At 32.1% G+C, this 19766-nt stretch overlaps 2 protein-coding genes and 1 pseudogene across 7 annotated transcripts; 1 reads left to right on the forward strand and 2 right to left on the reverse strand.

Moving 5' to 3' along the window:
- Nucleotides 1-3274: 3274 nt before the first annotated feature.
- On the reverse strand, nt 3275-5729 carry LOC107902278 (protein DETOXIFICATION 44, chloroplastic-like; annotated as a pseudogene).
- LOC121216835 (uncharacterized protein At2g29880-like) lies at nt 5538-11546 on the forward strand. 2 transcript variants are annotated; one of them, XM_041092276.1, is made up of 4 exons: nt 5538-5851; nt 5997-6041; nt 10303-10674; nt 10750-11495. In XM_041092276.1, the coding sequence occupies exons 3-4, from the start codon at nt 10582-10584 to the stop codon at nt 11371-11373; spliced, it is 717 nt and encodes a 238-aa protein (XP_040948210.1). In that variant the 5' UTR covers nt 5538-5851; nt 5997-6041; nt 10303-10581; the 3' UTR covers nt 11374-11495. The 2 variants fall into 2 exon arrangements, with proteins under 2 accessions (XP_040948210.1, XP_040948209.1); XM_041092275.1 differs by lacking the exon at nt 5538-5851 and having other exon boundaries at nt 5874-6041; nt 10750-11546.
- Nucleotides 11547-12422: 876 nt separating this feature from the next.
- On the reverse strand, nt 12423-19469 carry LOC107903655 (probable disease resistance protein At4g27220). Of its 5 annotated transcripts, none has more exons than XM_041092261.1 (8): nt 19125-19469; nt 18985-19013; nt 18745-18803; nt 15831-18621; nt 15589-15723; nt 14053-14832; nt 13061-13822; nt 12423-12693 (listed from the first exon to the last, which is right to left on the reverse strand). In XM_041092261.1, the coding sequence occupies exons 4-8, from the start codon at nt 18609-18611 to the stop codon at nt 12595-12597; spliced, it is 4557 nt and encodes a 1518-aa protein (XP_040948195.1). In that variant the 5' UTR covers nt 18612-18621; nt 18745-18803; nt 18985-19013; nt 19125-19469; the 3' UTR covers nt 12423-12594. The 5 variants fall into 5 exon arrangements, with proteins under 5 accessions (XP_040948195.1, XP_040948196.1, XP_040948194.1 ...); XM_041092262.1 differs by having other exon boundaries at nt 15831-18657; XM_041092260.1 differs by having other exon boundaries at nt 18985-19017.
- Nucleotides 19470-19766: the final 297 nt, after the last annotated feature.

A 19766-nucleotide genomic window follows, 5' to 3' on the forward strand; every position in this document is an offset into this window, starting at 1 on the left:
TGCCTCCATGACCTTATTGTAAAAGTGGGTGCCACGATCACTGATTAGGGCTCGAGGTGTGCCAAACTTGGAAAAAATAGCTCGTTTTAAAAACTCCATAGCAGTTTTGGCATTATCATTGTGAGTAGGCTTTGCTTCTATCCACTTAGATAATCCTTAATAATCATCTTTGTATTAATTATCCTAATATAATTAAAATAGAGTTTGATAGAATAAAATCTCTTCTTTTTACATTTCAACCCTTGTGTCCTCCATGCTTGTACTTTTGGCACCAACTTTTCTTTGAGTCGCACATTGGCCCATTTTAATCCTAAATTCACACTTTTGGCCCTTAATTTTGCTTTTCCCTCAAATTTAGTCCCTATGAGATAAAAGATCATAAATAGCTCAAATTAGCAGGATCATACTCAGAATAAATATATAATTAATACATAAAAATACGTTATTCTAGAGTGTTATCAGTAAGAAATGAGATTCAATTGAAGTTAACAATGAAGAATGCTTTTAATGTGCCCAACATTAGACCAATACAAATAATTGTAAGTTTTGTCAAAAATCTTAGTTTTATTTTTTGATCTTTATTTTCTAAGAGGGCGTTTGGTTGGGGGGAATGCATGCGTATTCCCCCTATGCAGCGGGCCCACCAACGAAACGGCTGTTTGGTTCGCTGTAAACGTATTCCCCCCGAATCAGTTACTGGCCTATTACCCTCAGGGTGCGTTTGGTTCGCTGTATTGGATTAGAGGTGTATTGGATTAGAGGTGTATTGGGATTAGAGGTGTATTGGATTAGAGGTGTAATAGCTAATCCACTGTTTGGTTGAATGTAATGGAATAGAGGCGTAATAGTAATCTTGTGTTTGGTTGAATGGAATAGAGGTGTAATAGCATAATGGAAAAAACTAAAATGACTAGAATACCCTTAGCATAAAATTGTTTTGGTAAATGATTATTGTTATTGTTATTTAAATTTTAATAAGATTATTATTATCAGTAATAAATAATTTAATCATATTTTAACATAATTATTATTAAATATATTTTAATTAAAATATATAATTTATAATAAAATTCTTAATAATCAATATTCTTATATGAATTTACTCAAATCATAATATATGATACTATAAAATATAATTTGAAATAATTAATATTAAATATATTTTAATTAAACTATATGATTTAATAAAATTCTTAATATTAAATATTCTTATATGAATTTTCTAAAATCATAATATATAATACTATAAAATATAATTTAACATAATTATTATTAAATATAAGTTAATAAAAATATATAATTTATCATCATACTATAGATAAATATTGAAATTTGTCACTGTACTTTATTTTTATTTATATTTGCCGTTATTTTTTTAAAAATGAGTAAATTTGTAACTTAATTTTTATGTTATTGAATTTTACCACTAAAATTTAAATTTTATTAATTTTTGCCACTAACTCTTATTTTTTAGTTAAACTCTTATTTTAAATTTATATTGAATTTTTATTTTTTTAAATTACAAATATCTTCATTTAACTTAACGAGTAAATATAATTCTTGACTTTCCTTTCTCATCATCTAAACAAAAGCACAATAAACAAATTGTCAAAAAGAAACCCAAATCCAATAGTTGGGAGATTCAAAAGCTTTCTCCAATAATGTGTTTCTTCTATAAGAAACAATGCTTATAAGCAGCTTGTCAAAGCTCAAAATCTATTTAGTCCTATGTCATACATCCAATGTCATTTGTATATATGCTCCCTCACATCAGCACAAAACACAAGACTCAATATGAAGCATACATGAGAAGAAAACAGTTGGATTGAGTTAATGAAGTACATGCATCTTATGTGTTTTTCTTTCTCAGGGAAAACCTTTCGAGAAAAAAGAAAGTAGAAAAGGAATTAAAAAAATGTTGGTGAAACATTTGAGGAACATGCAAACAAGGTATCCTACAGCTAGTAGTGGTGATGAAATACTCTGCAACAAAATCAGCGCATCTTATAGAATTGAACTCTCGAAACCACACAACGTCGTCCGCTCAATGAATATTTAACCATTATATCAACGTCTCGGGGATTCTTCTTGTTTGGTGCAACAGTCATGCTCCCAATTATTGTCTCCCCTTCACAGATGGTTAACACATCCTCTAGATATAGGACTGTTTGCTTCCAATGGGTAGCTCGCGATCTTGGTCCTGCATTTTGTATTTGCCATTAGCCAAGTACCAGTCCAACCCTTTAACCTACAGCTTAATTGCAGAAACCTTATGAGCCCTCAAACTGATATATATTGCCGAATCTTGATAAGAAGAAGCAAAGGAGAGAAAAGGGGTTTTCCAGGAATAAAAGAAAATGAAAATGAATACCTTGAAAACGGCATAATTAGAAAACAACATGCTCAGTTAGTAAGCAATAAAGAATATTTAGTTTAAATGACAGGAAGGAAGTCTAATTCATTATGCACTCCTTTGTGCTAATAGGAACCATTTCATAGTCGAGCATACCAACAATCAGAAACAGAAACTTATATAATATCCAAGGCAACACCAATGTTCGTGAAGAGAATTCAGAATTATGAACAGCCAAAAACAAAACTTGAAAATAACCTACATAAAAGCGTTCAATGTTATATTTCATATTTACTCCAGGCTAATGTTATTTTCTCCACCAATTTTAAAAACATTGAGCATGACTAACTATCCACAGAAGCAAGTAAGAAAACGAAATTCTAAATTCCACAAAAGAAACCAACTACTGTAAAACTTGAAAGCATCAGGAATAACCATTCTCTTGTCTTATCATATGGTGCAAGAATCCCCTCATAAGCCTTCAATTCACACCAGCGAAAGCTGCCACTCCATGCTTAGTCTTTGCAAAGAATCATCCTGCAATCAAAGCAAATATCAATTACCATAAGGACAGTCAAAATGAAGCCCAGTTATATACTCCATATATGCTGAAGCCAAACACATTGCCTTTGCACCATAAGATTCATAGACCTTGTCAGCTATTAGTTTTCTCTCAATCCAACAATAATAACCTCAAGCACACTCATTCTACTCTCTTTCAATTCGTCCCTACATTTTACCTATAACCAACTATAACAAACACACAGATCTCTAACAAGAAAAACCAATAGCAAACTCTCATTATTAAACATAAAGCCAATTTGATTAGGAAACTACTTTGGAGGAAGATTGGCAGTAAGTTGCTCAAGTCAAGACTGGGAAACGGATCTCTAGATTCAATTTTGTAATATCAATAATAAATAATTTAATCATATTTTAACATAATTATTATTAAATATATATTAATTAAAATATATAATTTAATAAAATTCTTAATAATAAATATATAATTTAATAAAATTCTCAATTTCGAAGAATCGGACAACTAGCTTTTATAAACCTTTAGAACACTGTAAATCACTTTGCGAGCTTGTTGGTAATTCGCTTGGGAGTAATTAGTTGCAAGAAGAGCCTGTAACAGAAACCAAAAATACATCCAACAGGTTTCATTTGGTGCTACTTTATATGGTATTGTCATAAACATCCTACATTTGGGGTCTTCCAAATGAAAAACCAAAGGACATGCTACCTGACCAGAGAGTGCTAAAGCATCAGTTAACAAAGATACAGCCAACCAAATTTGTACACAAATCTGATGACCAGCCATAGGAATAGGGCCCTGCCTAGCTGCCAGTGATGTTGCAAGTGTGAGAGTTCCAAGAGTGGCTATTGTTCCTACCAATAAGTAGTCCACCTGCAGGTACCATCACAATTTCAATACTAAAATTCAATTGTTTGTTGTTATTTTCATTTTATGAAGCTTAACTATAAGAAAAAATAAGCAGATACTGAAAGTAATACTTAAGATCAGCAAGAAATGTACCAGATTTTAAGTAGAGGGAAACTTTACTCCAGTCAATTTTAGGAGAGATCAGTTCAACTTTCCCATTCAACTCCCACAGAAGTATAATAGCAATCAGATATCTAGTTTCAAAAAATAAAAATAAAAAAAATGAATAGAACATCCAAAATTAGCAGAAATGTTATGAGGCAAATACACTAGAATTATTAAGTTTACCACATTATTGACGTACTCAGAAATCACAGTAGCAACTGCAGCACCACCAACGCCAAAACCAAAGGGAAATATCAAGATTACATCCAATATTGCATTTAGTAAGGTGCCTGCACCTGTTAGTTCAAGCAAGAAATTATCTATAAACAGCAAAGAGACCCCTTGAGGGAACTTGAAACATAAGGCATGCTGTAATACTTGCCAATGGCATACAAAGGTGTCTTTGTATCCTTAAATCCACGAAAAGTGCCTTGAGCAGCAAGTGCAATTACGACTGGTGGGGCACCAAAGGCTCTCCATGTCAGAAACTGCTCCGCTGGTCCACGCATCGACGAATCCTATGAAAAATAAAAGTAATAAGATATAAGAAATTAAAGCATTACAATTCCAAAATATAATTACAAATACATCATTAGTTATCCTGACATACCATAGGTATACCCATGATATTCATTAAGAAACCCGAGCCAACTGAGAGTACAACCGCTTCTGCAATGCCAAGTCCAGCAGCAAGTGCTAAGGAAGGGAAGAACTTTCTTACCTTGATGCTCAAATTCACCATCTTAATTATACCAAACCCCAGAGTCAATTAAAAGTTCAACCAAACGATCGTTTTCATGAAGTATTGCAGTTATTGTATAATCTTTTCACTGAAAATTACCATCCTTGCTTTTACTAATCAATGCTTGCTCTTCAGCAACAAAGGATGTTGTGATATTAAGTAAAGGAACATTAAACAATCTCGACACCAGATTGAATATCGATACAGATACCCCAACTGCCGCCAATTCAACCGACCCTTCACCACAAAAAAACTAATATTTATCAGCCAATAGTTACCTGTGTGATTAATAGATAAAGCTACAAAAGCAAGCTTGGTATGATAGTATTAATAATAAAAAAAGAAAAAACAAGTATCCAAATGGCCAACAAAGGCTGTATCAACAAGTGAAGCAATGGGATCAGCAGCCAAAGCCAATGCAGCAGGCAGTGCAATAGATAGATGCCAATTTTTAACGATAGTTACATGATTCAACTAATTTGATGAATTAAGTCTTAAACTTTCTAAAACCTGAAACTAATGCATGATTCAATTTCTAGAAATGTTGAATCTTCCATCATAGACATTTTAAAAACATAAAAGGGAAAACACGTTGAAAGAAAAATGTTAGGGCAGACAATGTTTACCTTGATTGAATTGGAAAGGTTTTCTTGACGGTTTTTTTGGAAATAAAATGTTTACCTTGTTGGGATTTGAAGAACAGAAGTCTGTTTTTGGACTTCCCTTCACTGCATTTGAAGAACAGTTCAGGTGCATTTGGTTCGACAAAACAACAAATGAAAGTGAAACGGGAGCGGTGGAGGTTGCTGGCCTGTTTGATGTTGGGAGGGAGAGTTCTGGAGGTGGATTTTGGCTTGGGAAGATGAGGGTAAAACAGGGCATAGAAAAGATAAGAATGCTAAACGGGAGCTAAACTGAACAAAGGGCAGGGAATAGAAATCGGTAAGAAAGGAGGAATACATACGTAACCGATTCGGCGCGTAATAGGCATTACAGCGAACCAAACGCCGGAATAGGTGGGGCCCACCGATTCGGCGCGTAATGGTAAACCCATTACATCGAACCAAACAAGCCGTCATTGTGCGTAATAGGCATTACGCCCCCTCAGCACCGATTAGGTATTCCGCCTCTTTTCATCTTTTGTATTCCATTTTTTGCCCTCATCATCAAGCTTTCAATTCTCCCATGTTTCCTTGCACAGGTAATTTCTTTTCCCTTCCACTTACTCTGCCATCGGTTCTTCTTCATCATTTCTTTTTATTTTCTTCATTTTATCAAGAACGAAAAACCAATTTCCAGAGGTATTTTCACTGTTCCCTTAAAATTGATTTCCCTTTTCTTTCCAGAGGTATTTTAGCAGCTCGCACTCTTCCTCGATTTCCTCATTACAGGTTAGTTTTCCTTTGGCTCAAATCGGCAAAATTTGTTTCTGTTCTCCTAAACTTTGGGCTTTTCTTTGACAGTTTGTATTGCATGTTCGATTGAAAAATTTGTTCAATCCTTAAGCTAAATAGTTTTATGGGTTGCGTTGTGATTGAAGAATATTTGTTTCCTTAAGCGAAATAGTTTTATGGGTTGCGTTGTGATTGAAAAATTGTTCAATCCTTAAGCTAAAACTCTTTGTATTGCAATATTTTTTTCGGTTCTTGTTTATTACAGATAATTGAAGAAAAAAATTTGAAATATTTTTGCATTGTGATTGTGCTCTTATCTCGTTTTCTGGGTTTGCCTTGTTTTTTATTTGTATTTTGTTCCACCGTTTTGTTTGTTTGATTGCCCACGATTTACTTTTGATGTACTGGTTAGCAGATAAACTGCTACAAGTTCTAGTGTCCAAAACTAATCAACATTTAGTCAAACACAGAATTATACAGTCTCCAAGGATTAATGAGGCTGTTCTTCATAGAATCTCACTACTTGCATCTTGGTTGAATTGCCAAAATCCAAACATTTAGTCAAACACGGAATTATACACGAAATCCAAAGGTTTTTGCCTTTTTCCATATCTTTTACCAGTATTGATTGATTGTTCTTGAAATTTCACTTATTGGGTGTACCAAATTCTGAATTTTTGTGTGTTTATATCTGTTGGTTAATGGGGTTTTCGTTGGTTCATTTGGTACTGATCCAGATATTAGCGTCTTGTTGTTAGTGACTAGAAGATGAAACTGGAAATTGTTACAATTGTTTTGCTAGTGTTCTTGATTTGTTTTGGTTTCTGCTTGTTTTGGGGATTATTAATTGAAAGTATAGTAGGATATAGTTCTGTTCTTCTTTAGATTTTGAAATCAAATGTTGGATAGTGGATGACTAACACAAACATGGAATTATTACCATAGGAAAATGTCTAAAAGTCAAAACAACTGAAGTGTTTTACCATGGTGTTAGAATCATGTGATTGCTAATCAAGTTGTTTCGGATTCCATAACTATTGAATGCCAGGCTTAATTGCAGACTTGAGGCAGTGAGCAATTATAGCTTTGCTTTTGAAGTTAGCTTAATGACTGATCGAGGCTAGTATTATGTGGCTCTTATAAAGAACATTGTACAATGGAAGCACTATTAAGTTGCTCACCTAGTTGTATGTGCTTTTAGGCTGTCTAGATCCGGAGAATTTCAAAGAGTTTAAACTTGTGAAGAGCCATTTCAAAGTGATACTGTTTTCTGATAGTGTGCTGGTTTTTTCAAAGAGTTTACAATGGAAGCACTATTTTCTTTTAAATGAGTTCCTTGAGCTAGTTTGATAAGCATGAAAGTGATACTGTTTTTTGATAGTGTGCTGTTTTTTTAAGGATAATTGAATTATATTTAATAAGTTAGGATACTGTTTTAATCGAGATAATGTGATATTGCTATACATCTACATTAGTAAACAGTAGTAAACTGTTTGATAAGCATAAAAGTGAAACTGTTAGCAGATGATTAATTTGGATTGATCAATTTTAAGAGCTGATTTCTACTGAGAAAATGCGCAATAACTATTTTGACTAGCTTGTTTGTTTCATTTATTGTTCGATTATTTGTTTAGGTGGTTGTAATAGTTAGCAAATCAATTTTGAGTGACTATTGTAATGGTTAGTGCAAAACAGTATATTTTTATTATTTTTTTATTTTAACTATTATTTTTCAATTATTATTCAAGATTTAAATTAATTGTTATGGATCGGTTTTATGCATTTGTTTTTCAATTTACTAAATAATGCATTTGTTTATTTTTGTAATTCAAGTACAGGTTGGATATTTTTATTTTTAATTATCCAATTTTTTAAATAATGCAGCATTGGTTAAAATAAAAATACTTAAATTCATAAAACTAATTAAATTATATATTTAATTAAAATAATTAAATTATATATTTTTTATTTTTTATTTTTAATATTCCAATTTATTAAAATGAAAAAAATTAAATTATATATTTAATTATTAAATACCGTTTAATAATTACAAAGTCTTCAGTTTTAATTAACAAAATATTGTTTAATTAATTGTAATGAATATTAATAATAAATATGGAAACAACAAAATTTGAAATAAATCTAAAATTACATTAAATTTTAATTTGATGTAGAATATGATTATGACATAGTTTTTTTTTTCTGCAATAGTATAAATATAAATTTATTTTTAATTCAATTTATTAAAATAGAATTTTAATTTTAGCTCAATTATACATATACCAACAATTAATTTTAGCTCAATTATACATATACCTACAAATTTTAATTCTAAAGACGAAGAATTTATGCAAATTGCTATAGACTATTTGTATTGTGTTCACCTCAAAAATTTATGCAAAATGTATTTAAATATATTTTCTTTCTTTATTTTTTGGGTGATTGATAAAAAAATGAAATTAAAGTTGCAAAGATAATTTTAAGTTCTATTTTTTGCTTCGTAAAGATTCTAAATTTGTATTGTTTATTTTTATTTGATAGTGTGTTATTGCAACTTCAATTCTTTGATAGTGTGTTCTAATTTTAATATCTTGCAGTAATGGTTCGTCTGCCTTTAATTGCACAAAGTGTGAGGCATAAAAGAATTGGTATTGCATTGATAATATGGTTGCAAATCTGTAGAATTGCGATTTGGTTCTTACTTATATCGGGTGCCAGTCTTAGCCTACATACTTATAGACCAAAGATTAGGTCTTATATTTTAGATTTTTATGCAAAACGAGATTATGTGAAAAGACTTGTATATGCTAGTGACGAGACCTGTATTGAACAAGTTAGGATGAATAGAACTATCTTTTTATAACTATGTGAGATGTTACAAACGTTAGGGTGACTGATGTCGTCAAGAAACATGCTTGTTGATGAGCAAGTGACAATGTTTTTACATATCATTTCCCATCACCTAAAAAATCTAGTTATCAAGCATCACTTTAATAGGTCCGGGGAAATTGTTAGCAGATCATTTCATAGTGTTTTAAGTGTTGTCATACGCTTACAAGATGTGTTATTTAAAAAGGCAGAGCCAATTACAACTAATTCTTCTGACACAAGGTGGAAATGGTTTAAGGTATTAGACTGAGTTTTATATATAGCCTATACATAATTTAGTTGATTTAGATTTAAATTTAGTATTCTAACTCAAGGTTTTATATCATGTGATATAGAATTTCTTAGGTGCTCTTGATGGAACCCACATCAAGATTAGGGTTCCAACCATTGATAAACCTAGATATCGAACGCGAAAAGGTGACATAGCAACAAATATGCTAGGTGTTTGTACACCTGATATGCAATTTTTTTATGTTCTTCCTGGTTGGGAAGGTTCTGTTGCTGATGGACGAGTTCTTCGAGATGCCATTAGTAGAAGACATGGACTAAAAGTTCCTCATGGTAAAGTGGATAGTTAGAGGACTTTGAATTATTCATTAAGATCAAATTTTATTTCGGGAATTAATCATTGTAAAAATTTTTTTTATATAGGTTGTTATTATCTAGTTGATGTTGGATACACAAATTCTGAGGGATTTCTTGCACCTTTTAGAGGACAACGATTTCATTTGAATGAGTGGCGTCAGGGTTACCAGCCAAGTACTCCGCAAGAGTTTTTTAATATGAAACATGCCTCAGCACGTAATGTTATTGAAAGATGTTTTGGGTTATTAAAACTTAGATGGGGAATACTTAAGAGTCCATCATTCTATCCTGTAAGGGTGCACAATAGAGTCATTATTGGATGTTGTTTGCTCCATAATTTTATTTGAACCCATATGAGTATTGATCCTATTGAAGCGGAGGTGGGAGAACGATTACCTAGTAATGTGATAGATGACGATGAACCGAATATCGTAAATATTCATCCATCGGATGCATGGGCTACTTGGAGGATGGAACTAGCCAACCAAATGTTCGATGAATGGCAAGCATCTAAAAATTAGTTAGGTTTAGGGACAAAATGAGTTTGAGTTAATTGTTATTTTATGTATCTAGTTTGTGAAACTTTAGTGGTGTTTGAATTATTTTTTGTATTGTACTAAACTTGTTGAATTATAATTTAATTTCTTTTCATTCATCATGTGTTATAATTTTATACAGTGTTGAGCTTTTGATTCATGATATTTAACTTAATTTTAATTTTATAAGGTGTTCACCTTTTGATTCATGATATTAAACTTAATTTTAATTTGTTTTTTTTCTTAAGATAATTATGTCAGGTGTTTCAGAATCAAATGTTTCTTCCCAAGCTTCCCAAGGAACCAAAAGGAAATGGGTTCCGGAATAGATGTAGCATTGGTTTCCTGCATGGTGGACTTGCACAATGTTGGAACATTTAATGCTGATACGGGGTTCAAAGTCGGTTATTTAAACGAGTTGGAAAAAAATGTTAGAAAAGGCTTCACCCAATGCAATGTTGAAGGCTAAACCTAATATATAATCGAGGATTAGGTTACTAAAAAAGGATTGGTCAATCGTGTATGACATGCTTAATGGCCAAAACAATAGCGGTTTTGGTTGGGACGAGCATAGGCAGCTCGTTGTTGCTGAAGATGCGGTTTGGAACTCTTATTTAAATGTAAGAATTATTTCAAGTCTTTATTATCTTATTTATTCTCAATTTATAACTAATATGATTTCCTCATTTTTATAGAGTCATAAAGAAGCCGGTCAATTCAGACATCGTAGTTTCCCTTACTACGACCAACTTACTGCCATCTACACACGAGATCGAGCGGCTGGTAAAGATGCTCAAACAGTCGCTGATGTTATTGAAGAAATAAATGCTCAAATAGCCGCTGATGTACCTACTACAGATATTAATGAAGAAAGAAACGAATTCTATGATTGCGAAGCTGATGTCTCTTTGGATGACATGGATGTTCCTGTTATGGAGCCGCAACCAGGTAGAAACCAAGGGGGTTCCTCATCTTCAAAGAAGAAAAAGAAGAATTCTGATGCAAGTGATAATATTTCTTCTTCATTTAATGAGGCTGCCACTTTATTGGTGGAAAACATGCAGGCCATTGGCGACCAAATCAATAGGAGTATTGCCTCTGATGTGGTAGTTCAACAGAAGTCAGAAGAATTCCAGATCATCCAAGAAAAAGCTACAAATTTATATCCAACCTCATGTGAAATAGAAGGTTTAACTGTGGATGAGCGGTATCGAGCTTTGAGTAAAATTCCAGATCATCCAACTCAAATGCTCGTTTTCTTTAATTTACCTTCTGATGTGCGGTTGGAATGGGTCAAAAGATTTCTTGCTGACCATTAAAAATCATGGTTCTGTTCCTGATATGTAACTTTTTCTGTTTGTAATATTTGGGATGGTATGTCACTACAATGTTCAAACTTTTTGATGTTATAAAACTGTATAACATATGGATTATGATGTAGAATTTCATTTTCATCTAACTTTTTGTTAATATATGAAAATTATGTTTATGCAAAATATAATTCTCAAGTTATATTATCATTTTAGTAAATTCATATAAGAATATTTATTATTAAGAATTTTATTAAATTATATATTTTTATTAAATTATATTTAATAATAATTATTTTAAATTATATTTTATAGTATTATATATTATGATTTTAGTAAATTCATATAAGAATATTTATTATTAAGAATTTTATTAAATTATATATTTTTATTAAATTATATTTAATAATAATTATTTTAAATTATATTTTATAGTATTATTTATTATGATTTTAGTAAATTCATATAAGAATATTTATTATTAAGAATTTTATTAAATCATATATTTTTATTAAATTATATTTAATAATAATCATTTTAAATTATATTTTATAGTATTATATATTATGATTTTAGTAAATTCATATAAGAATATTTATTATTAAGAATTTTATTAAATCATATATTTTTATTAAATTATATTTAATTATTATTATTTTAAATTATATTTTATAGTATTATATATTATGATTTTAGTAAATTCATATAAGAATATTTATTATTAAGAATTTTATTAAATTATATATTTTTATTAAATTATATTTAATAATAATTATGTTAAAATATAATTAAATTATTTATTATTGATATTAATAATCTTATTAAAATTTAATAACAATAACCATTTACCTAAAAAAATTTCTGTTAAGGGTATTCTAGTCATTTTAGTTTTTTCCCTTATGCTATTACAACATCATTCCATTCAACCAAACACAAGAATACTATTATAGTTCTATTCCATTCCATTCAACCAAACAAAAAGATTACATATTACGCCTCTATTCCATTACACCTCTATTCCATTACACTTCTATTCTATTACACCGAACCAAACGTGCTGTAATAGTTAGTCCATTCTTTTTTAATCTTTGTTTTTGCTTATAGCTCAATAAATCCGTCTTCAATTTAACAAATAAATGGTACATAATAACGAATAAATGGCATTCAATTTAAACATTCACAATGCTTAATTTTCAAATAGAAATTACTTCATTTACTGCTCCATTCATTTTAAAATTCCTCTTTGGTCCACCATATATCACTACGAATTGGCCATGCAGTTTCTTGAGCTATAGCAGATTCTTTCACTATAATTTCATCAACTGATTCCTGCAAAGCAAATTAAACCTTCACTTATTATTGTTTGTTTTTGATGATTGATGATGAAGAAAGCAAAGCCAGTTTTCCAAAATTGGACAAAGGATGACATATTAAGAACAACAACTGTGAATTGAAAATAATAATGCAACAATGATATCTAGAAAAAATATTGACAGCCAACAGAAACCGATTACAGTTGATGCATTTTCATTTAGTCATTTAAAGCATTAAAAAAAAGAATTTCTCTCCCAAAATAAAAATATTGCATTAATGCATAGAAATTAAAGCTTAGTATTGGGAGAATACATAGAGAAAATAATTGAATGGATAAATTTCTGTTTTAAAGCTTATTGTTGAGTTTGGAAGAGTAGTGTACCTGTGTTTTGGCATGCACTGATACCTCTGAATCAACACTAAATATTGTGGTTATGTTGGGACAACCTTTTACTTGTAAATCCGTCAAAAATGGGAAAATAAAATGATAACCCACAGGACTGAAGCTCACGAGGTTTGGTAGATCATCAAGCCTTAAGGAGTGGAGCTGAGGTAGGTGTATCACTCTCTCTTCGTCCTTACTCACATTTCCCTCATCTCCTTCAAACACCTGCTCTAATTTGGAGACCATAGAAAGGCATAATCCTTTTAGGTTTAGAAGGCTGCCATGAGCAAGAGTAATGGGGAAGAGACATTTCAAGTTTTCACAATCAATTATTGAAATATAACTCAAATTAGGGAAGCAACTAGGTTGGAGATGATGTTGTGATGGAGTTTGATCCTTCTCAATTATTTGCTCCAATTCCTCACAGGTAGATATATGCAACCTCCACAATTGTGGCAAATTTTGAGCGATGGTAAGTGAGAAGATGTATCTTAACCTTCTGCAATCATTGACTGTCAATTGAGTGAGATTTTGAAAGTGTTCAACTTGGATGGGACCCCTCCATATCACCCGCAATTCAGTTAGTTTGGACAATGTCAGGATCTTTAGACTTGAAAGATTATATTCAGAATATTCAAATAACTCTTCAAAATTGGAAATTGTTAAATATTCCGTACATGTTGATGTCCCTCCTCTCCTTTCAGTGACTGTCACGTTGCTTATTTGCTTCTTTTCTGTCATCTCCGAGAAGGACAATTCCTATAAACATATCATCAATTTAAGAATAAGCACAAGATTTCTTTTTCAATCTTTTATAGTCAAAGAATTCAAATTTTTAAAAATTTTACTGTTCAACTCAAATAATCATAAATTACAAAAAAGAAAAAAAGAAAAAACTCCAAAAAATATGGTGCAAAAACACAGCATAAATAATATTACGTAGTACTTGATAGTGTTTGCAATATATATTATATATAAGAAGGTCTTACTTGTATATTAGTTGGAACGATAAAAGGTGTCAATTGAGGACAATCTCTTACAAATAACACGTGTAAAGATGGCGATGTCAGCACAATGTCGTTTCTATCCCTTCCTTTCAATTGAGGCAAATTAATCAACTCAACTTTATTCAATCGTGCAAGACCTTGAGACATTGAGATTAACACTTCTGGTCCTGGGATTATTACTTGCAATTGGGAACAGCTCTTTATCCTCAGAGTTTGCAATTGCCCAAGACTATTAGCAACACATGTTGGGAAGAGAAATTTCAACTTATTGCATTCTGTGACTTGTACTTCTCTTAGGCATTGGAGGCTTATGGTTGATACTTGTGAGTCTTGGATTATTTCTTCCATTCTAAAGCACCTCTCTATCTTCAAAGTTTGCAATTTCCCAAGACTATTAGCAACACAAATTGGGAAGAGAAATTTCAATTTATTGCATTCTGTGACTTGTACTTCCCTTAGGCATTGGAAGCTTATGGTTGATACTTGTGAGTCTTGGATTATTTCTTCCATTCCAAAGCAACTCTCTATCCTCAGAGTTTGCAAATTGGGCGCATTTAGGTTTTTAGAACTACCTTGGGCAACAATAATTGGAAAGAGAGATTTCAAGCTTTCACATTCCAAGATATCAATTCGAATCAGACTTGGAAAGCAAATAGGTAGGGGATGATGTTGTGATGACGTTTGATATTGCTCCAATTCCTCATATTTACATGAATGCAAATTGCTAAATTGTTCATTTGTCATCTTCCGGAACACCAATTCCTATAAACATATCATCAATTTTCAATTTCAAAATGTTCAATGATATCAACAACTAACTTAACATTTCATCAATTAATTTCCTTACAAAAAAATTATTTTACCTTAAATCAATATTATACTCCAAAAATGTGGTACAAAAACAATCATAAATAATATCACATAATCTGTGCATATAAATTATTGGACAGGTGTAACAACGCAATTGGAAATTACTTAAACACGTTTTCATATATTAATACAAAAATAAAAAACCACCTGTGTAAAAGGCTATATTTAAAAAAAATTTAAATATATTTTTTTCTAGTTTATTTTTTAATACAAATTCTAAAATCATCCATAATTCCTTCCCACATTTAAATAGAAAGATACACGTGCTTGAGTGCGCTCAAGCCTACATCACATCCTCCTATTCAGACAACAATATCGATACCAACCAAACTAAAATTTATATATAATTTTATATACCTTATTTTTGTTTACCCACATCATAGTTATAATATAATTTAGTATTGGATAAATAGTTTGCAACATGTCTAAAACATAAAGTTTGGATAATATATTTTTTTTGAAAATTTTATTAATCTTATTATATGGTATTATAATCAACTAATTTGTTTAAAAGGTTATTTAGATTAGTTTTAGACCTAAATTATAAAATAAAATCTATCTTTTAAACAACTATTCAAACAACGAATTATTAAACAAAAAAAAAGAAACAAATAAATAAATAATATAAAAGAAAAAGAAAAATCTTACTTGTATCGTAGTCAAAATAATAAAATGTGTCAATTGAGGACAATTGTCTACTTCTAACTTCTGCAAAGACGATTGTGTTAGCAAAATGCCGTTCACATTCCTTATTTTCAGTTGAGGCAAGTCAATCAACAAAACCTGAAATGAAAAAAAATGAAAAAAAAAACATAATCAACTTTCCCAATCTTTGACCATAGGACAATAAGGAAAACAGATGTCAAGTTATTGCAATGAGATACACATACTTCCCTTAGACTTTGGAGTAGACATTTGTATGCCACTTGTTGGTCTTGGATTATATCTTCCAACTGCGAGCAACTCTTTATCTTCAAAGTATGCAATTGCCCAAGGCTATTAGCTACTGACATTGGGAAGATATATTTCAAATTATAGCATCTCTCTATTTCAACAATCTTCAGACTTTGGAGGCTTAAATGACGACTGGGCCCTTCTTGTTCTATGCTCCTCAATTCAGCAATCGGGAATAACACTTGCATCTTATCACAATCTGAAATTATAACATCTTCAAGCTTTTGTAAAAAACCTTGCGGCTGGGGAGCATTGCACATCTCTTCCAAATAAAACATATCCCTTAATGATAACTTTCTCAAATTAGAGAGTGCAGTGATTGGCACTTGCTGCTTTGATGCATCAATTAGGCATTGCATAGAGTGGCACGATCGAAGATCTAGAGAAGTCAACTTTCTAAATACCAAGTCCAAGCTCGGAATAAGGTTTGGGTGACCCTTCACATCAGCCAATTGAAGAGAATCTACATCTTCAAGTAGTTGCTTGCATGCATCTACAGACTTACTGATTCTCAAAGATCTTGAGATTGGCCTAGTTTCAAAGTCCCTCTTTCCGTACAGCCATTCTCTTCTGCCAATGCAAACATCAAAGCGCAATAATCTACGAAACACAAAGCCATCTGGAGGATGTTCAGAAGAAATATCCAATGATATTACAACCAACTTTGGCAATGAATTCAACTCTGATAGGCTGGAATAGCTTTCCTTTTTAATTGAATTCTCAGTCGCCCATTTTAATGAACTACAACCATGCAAGTATAGTTCTTCTAAATCGGACAATCTTCGAATTAAATTAGGAGTGATTCTTCGTAGTTCAAAGCAATACGATAAATCCAACAGTCTTAGATTTTCTAGATCACCAGCTTCAGTGGGCAATTCAATGATATCAGATCCACTTAAAGAGAGAATATGAAGTGACTTCAGCTTCCCAAGCATCGAGATGTCAGAGAGTCGACAACCAATCAAACACAAAGTTCGAAGGTTCATATTAAACTTAAATGCAGCTAGTGATATCATCAATTGACCTTTAAAAGCACAAACTTGTAATGCCTTCATACCCTCAAAGAATTTGCTTGAAGTTTCCATGAAACGATTGCCACCAAGTAAAAGAAGTTTGAGGTATGGAAAACCCACTCCTTTAGGCAGTTCATCCGTTTGATCAGTTTCGAAGGAGATTGCTGTGTAATGCTTGAAACTTTCATCCATCGGGAGTGTTTCAACAGTCCCAAAAGAAATCTCCTTTCTCGAAGATGCTATCCACAAAGCAAATTGGCGAACCACATCATGCATTTTGACATGCCTTTCCCCGCAATCTAGCAACAAACCGGAGTTCTTGAGGATCTCAATTGATGCAAGCACTTCACTTCTAACAACTTTAATTGAGTCCATGCCTTTATACAACTCCAGTCCCCATGCATATCCTACCAAGTTATCCACATAAATCTCATCATCTTCAGGAAATAAAGAGCACAACAAGAAACATGTCTTGGTCTCCATATTCTTCAAGTAGCCGAAGCTCGCCTCAAGACATACATAGGCATTTTCGTCATTAACATCCTCAATTTTAGTCAATCTACGATCTTTGAGTCTCTGGTATGCAGCTTGCCACTCATGATGGGTTTTACCTTTCAAGGCACTTCCCAGGGGAACTATAGCTATAGGCAAACCCCTGCATTTTTTGACAATTTGATTTGCTAGGATTTTAATAGAATCATCAGAGAAGTCATCTAGACCTGCTTTCTTTTCAAACAGAGTCCAAGCTTCATCATCATCCAAACAGTCAAGTTGTACCACGTTTTGACAATCCATAGCTCGACATACTTGTTGACGGCGTGTTGTTAAAAGAACTTTGCAGCCTTTATGATCATCCCCAATTGGAATTCCTATCTTCTCCTTTAAGTTGATAGATTCCCAAATATCATCAAGGATGATAAGAATCCTCGGTTCATTCTTCAGCCTTACCCATAATTCTTGCTCGGATCTTCTTCCTTGTTCATTCTTCATACCAAAGCCTATGTATTGTGCAATTTGATCTTGAATTCTCTCAAGATTTGGCTTTTGAGACACAGTCGTAATCACAACTTTGTCAAACAAATTCAGTTTTTGAGCTTGACTTCCAACTTCACGAGCCAGGGTGGTCTTGCCCACCCCTCCCATCCCCCACAACCCAATCATGTTGATATTCTCATCTTTTAAGGCTTCAATGATTTCATAGAATGCAGTCTCTGAAGATTTCGAAAATAATAATTCCTTAGAACATAGGAAATCTATAGTGGGAACGGCAGTAGGAGCAGGGTAACCGACTGGTCCAAGTTGACCAAATTTGTCCAAAAGCTCAGAGATATCCTGGATTTTCTTCATTGCTTTCTTGCTTAATTGATATCTCCAACTCCAATTAGGACACCAATTGAGACACCTCTTATTCAGTTGGATTTCCTCCTCCAGAGTTCCCATATCCGACAGTGTTTCGTCTGCCCTTGATTGCAAGTTCTGTACATCATTTTCAATTAGTAGAAGCCGAATTTTAGCATCCTCAATCATATGTAGTAGACGATCTCGTGCATCTGCAAGTTCACGCTTTTTCTCTCGGAGCTTTTCAACATTGTCATGAAAGCGACGGACATAATCAAGTTGACGTCCTACCGGCTTCACCACACAGTCCACAACCAGTGTTCCAACTGTGTTAGAAAGAGCAGCCTCACAAAATCCGCAACCCATGCTTGACAACCTCAAATTGAAGAATATGATGTTCCAAGTTCAAACACTGTAGTGAATCATAAGTAATTACCATAAAAAAAATTAAAGAATCAAAAAGTGTTTTGAAGATTAAGACACTACTTCTTATACATACCAAAGATGGTGAAAGACAACCTATGAGAATCGATGGGCTGTTCTTTCAACTCAGTCCAGCTGAAAACACAATGAGAAATTTAATAAACAAATAAAATCATATACGAGTGTAATGTCATATAATTATAACTAAAAAAGAAGGTTAATTACTGATAAAAATAAAAATTCAAAATATTTTAACCCTCACACTAATAATATTATAGATATAATGCTGGAAAATATAATAAACATATCCACTTACCATTTCAAAATCCAAACAGTCTTTTAGCTCTTACTTGTTTCAAGAAAAACATAAAAAGATGAGATGAGATCAAAGAAATATAGAACAACTTCAATTTATATATAAAAAAATAGAAATGAAGCATATATAAATAGATTTACCTCACTTGGGAACTTTTAAAATTAAACTACACTTAGTGCTCAGAAGATTCTTACTTCAAAAGAATCAAAGGGGAGGGATTTGAAGGTTGGTTTTTTTTTTAGCAAAAGTAAGTAAAACTGAATACAAAAATAAAGGAACTTGAAGAAAGGGGGGGAAAGAACATAAAAAGATCAGATGATATCAGAAATATATATAACAAATTTAATTTATATAAAACACAAATATAAATAGATTTTCCTCGCTTGGGAACTTCAAAATCAAACTACACTTAGTGTTGAGAAGATTCTTACTTCAAAACAATCAAAAGGAAGGGATTTGAAGGTTGGTTTTTTTTTCATAGCAAAAGTAAGTAAAACTGAGGGCAAAATACCAAAAAAAGCCCTATTTTTTTAAAATTTATCGAAATAGGCCCGATATTTTATTATTTACTGGAATGGGCCATTTTTTCCGAAATCGCGTCCACGTCAGCGCGATGTCAGGGGATGTGTCAGAAAATCGTGTCCACGTCAGCGCGCTTTGCTTACGTGGACACAAATCGCACCTACGAGGATGTGATTTGCTGACACGTCCCCTGACATCGTGCTGACATGGACGTGATTTCGAGAAAAATGACCCATTCTGGTAAATAATAAAATATCGGG

This window comes from Gossypium hirsutum, chromosome D05, assembly GCF_007990345.1.
Source record: "Gossypium hirsutum isolate 1008001.06 chromosome D05, Gossypium_hirsutum_v2.1, whole genome shotgun sequence".
Taxonomy (NCBI): Eukaryota; Viridiplantae; Streptophyta; class Magnoliopsida; order Malvales; family Malvaceae; genus Gossypium; species Gossypium hirsutum.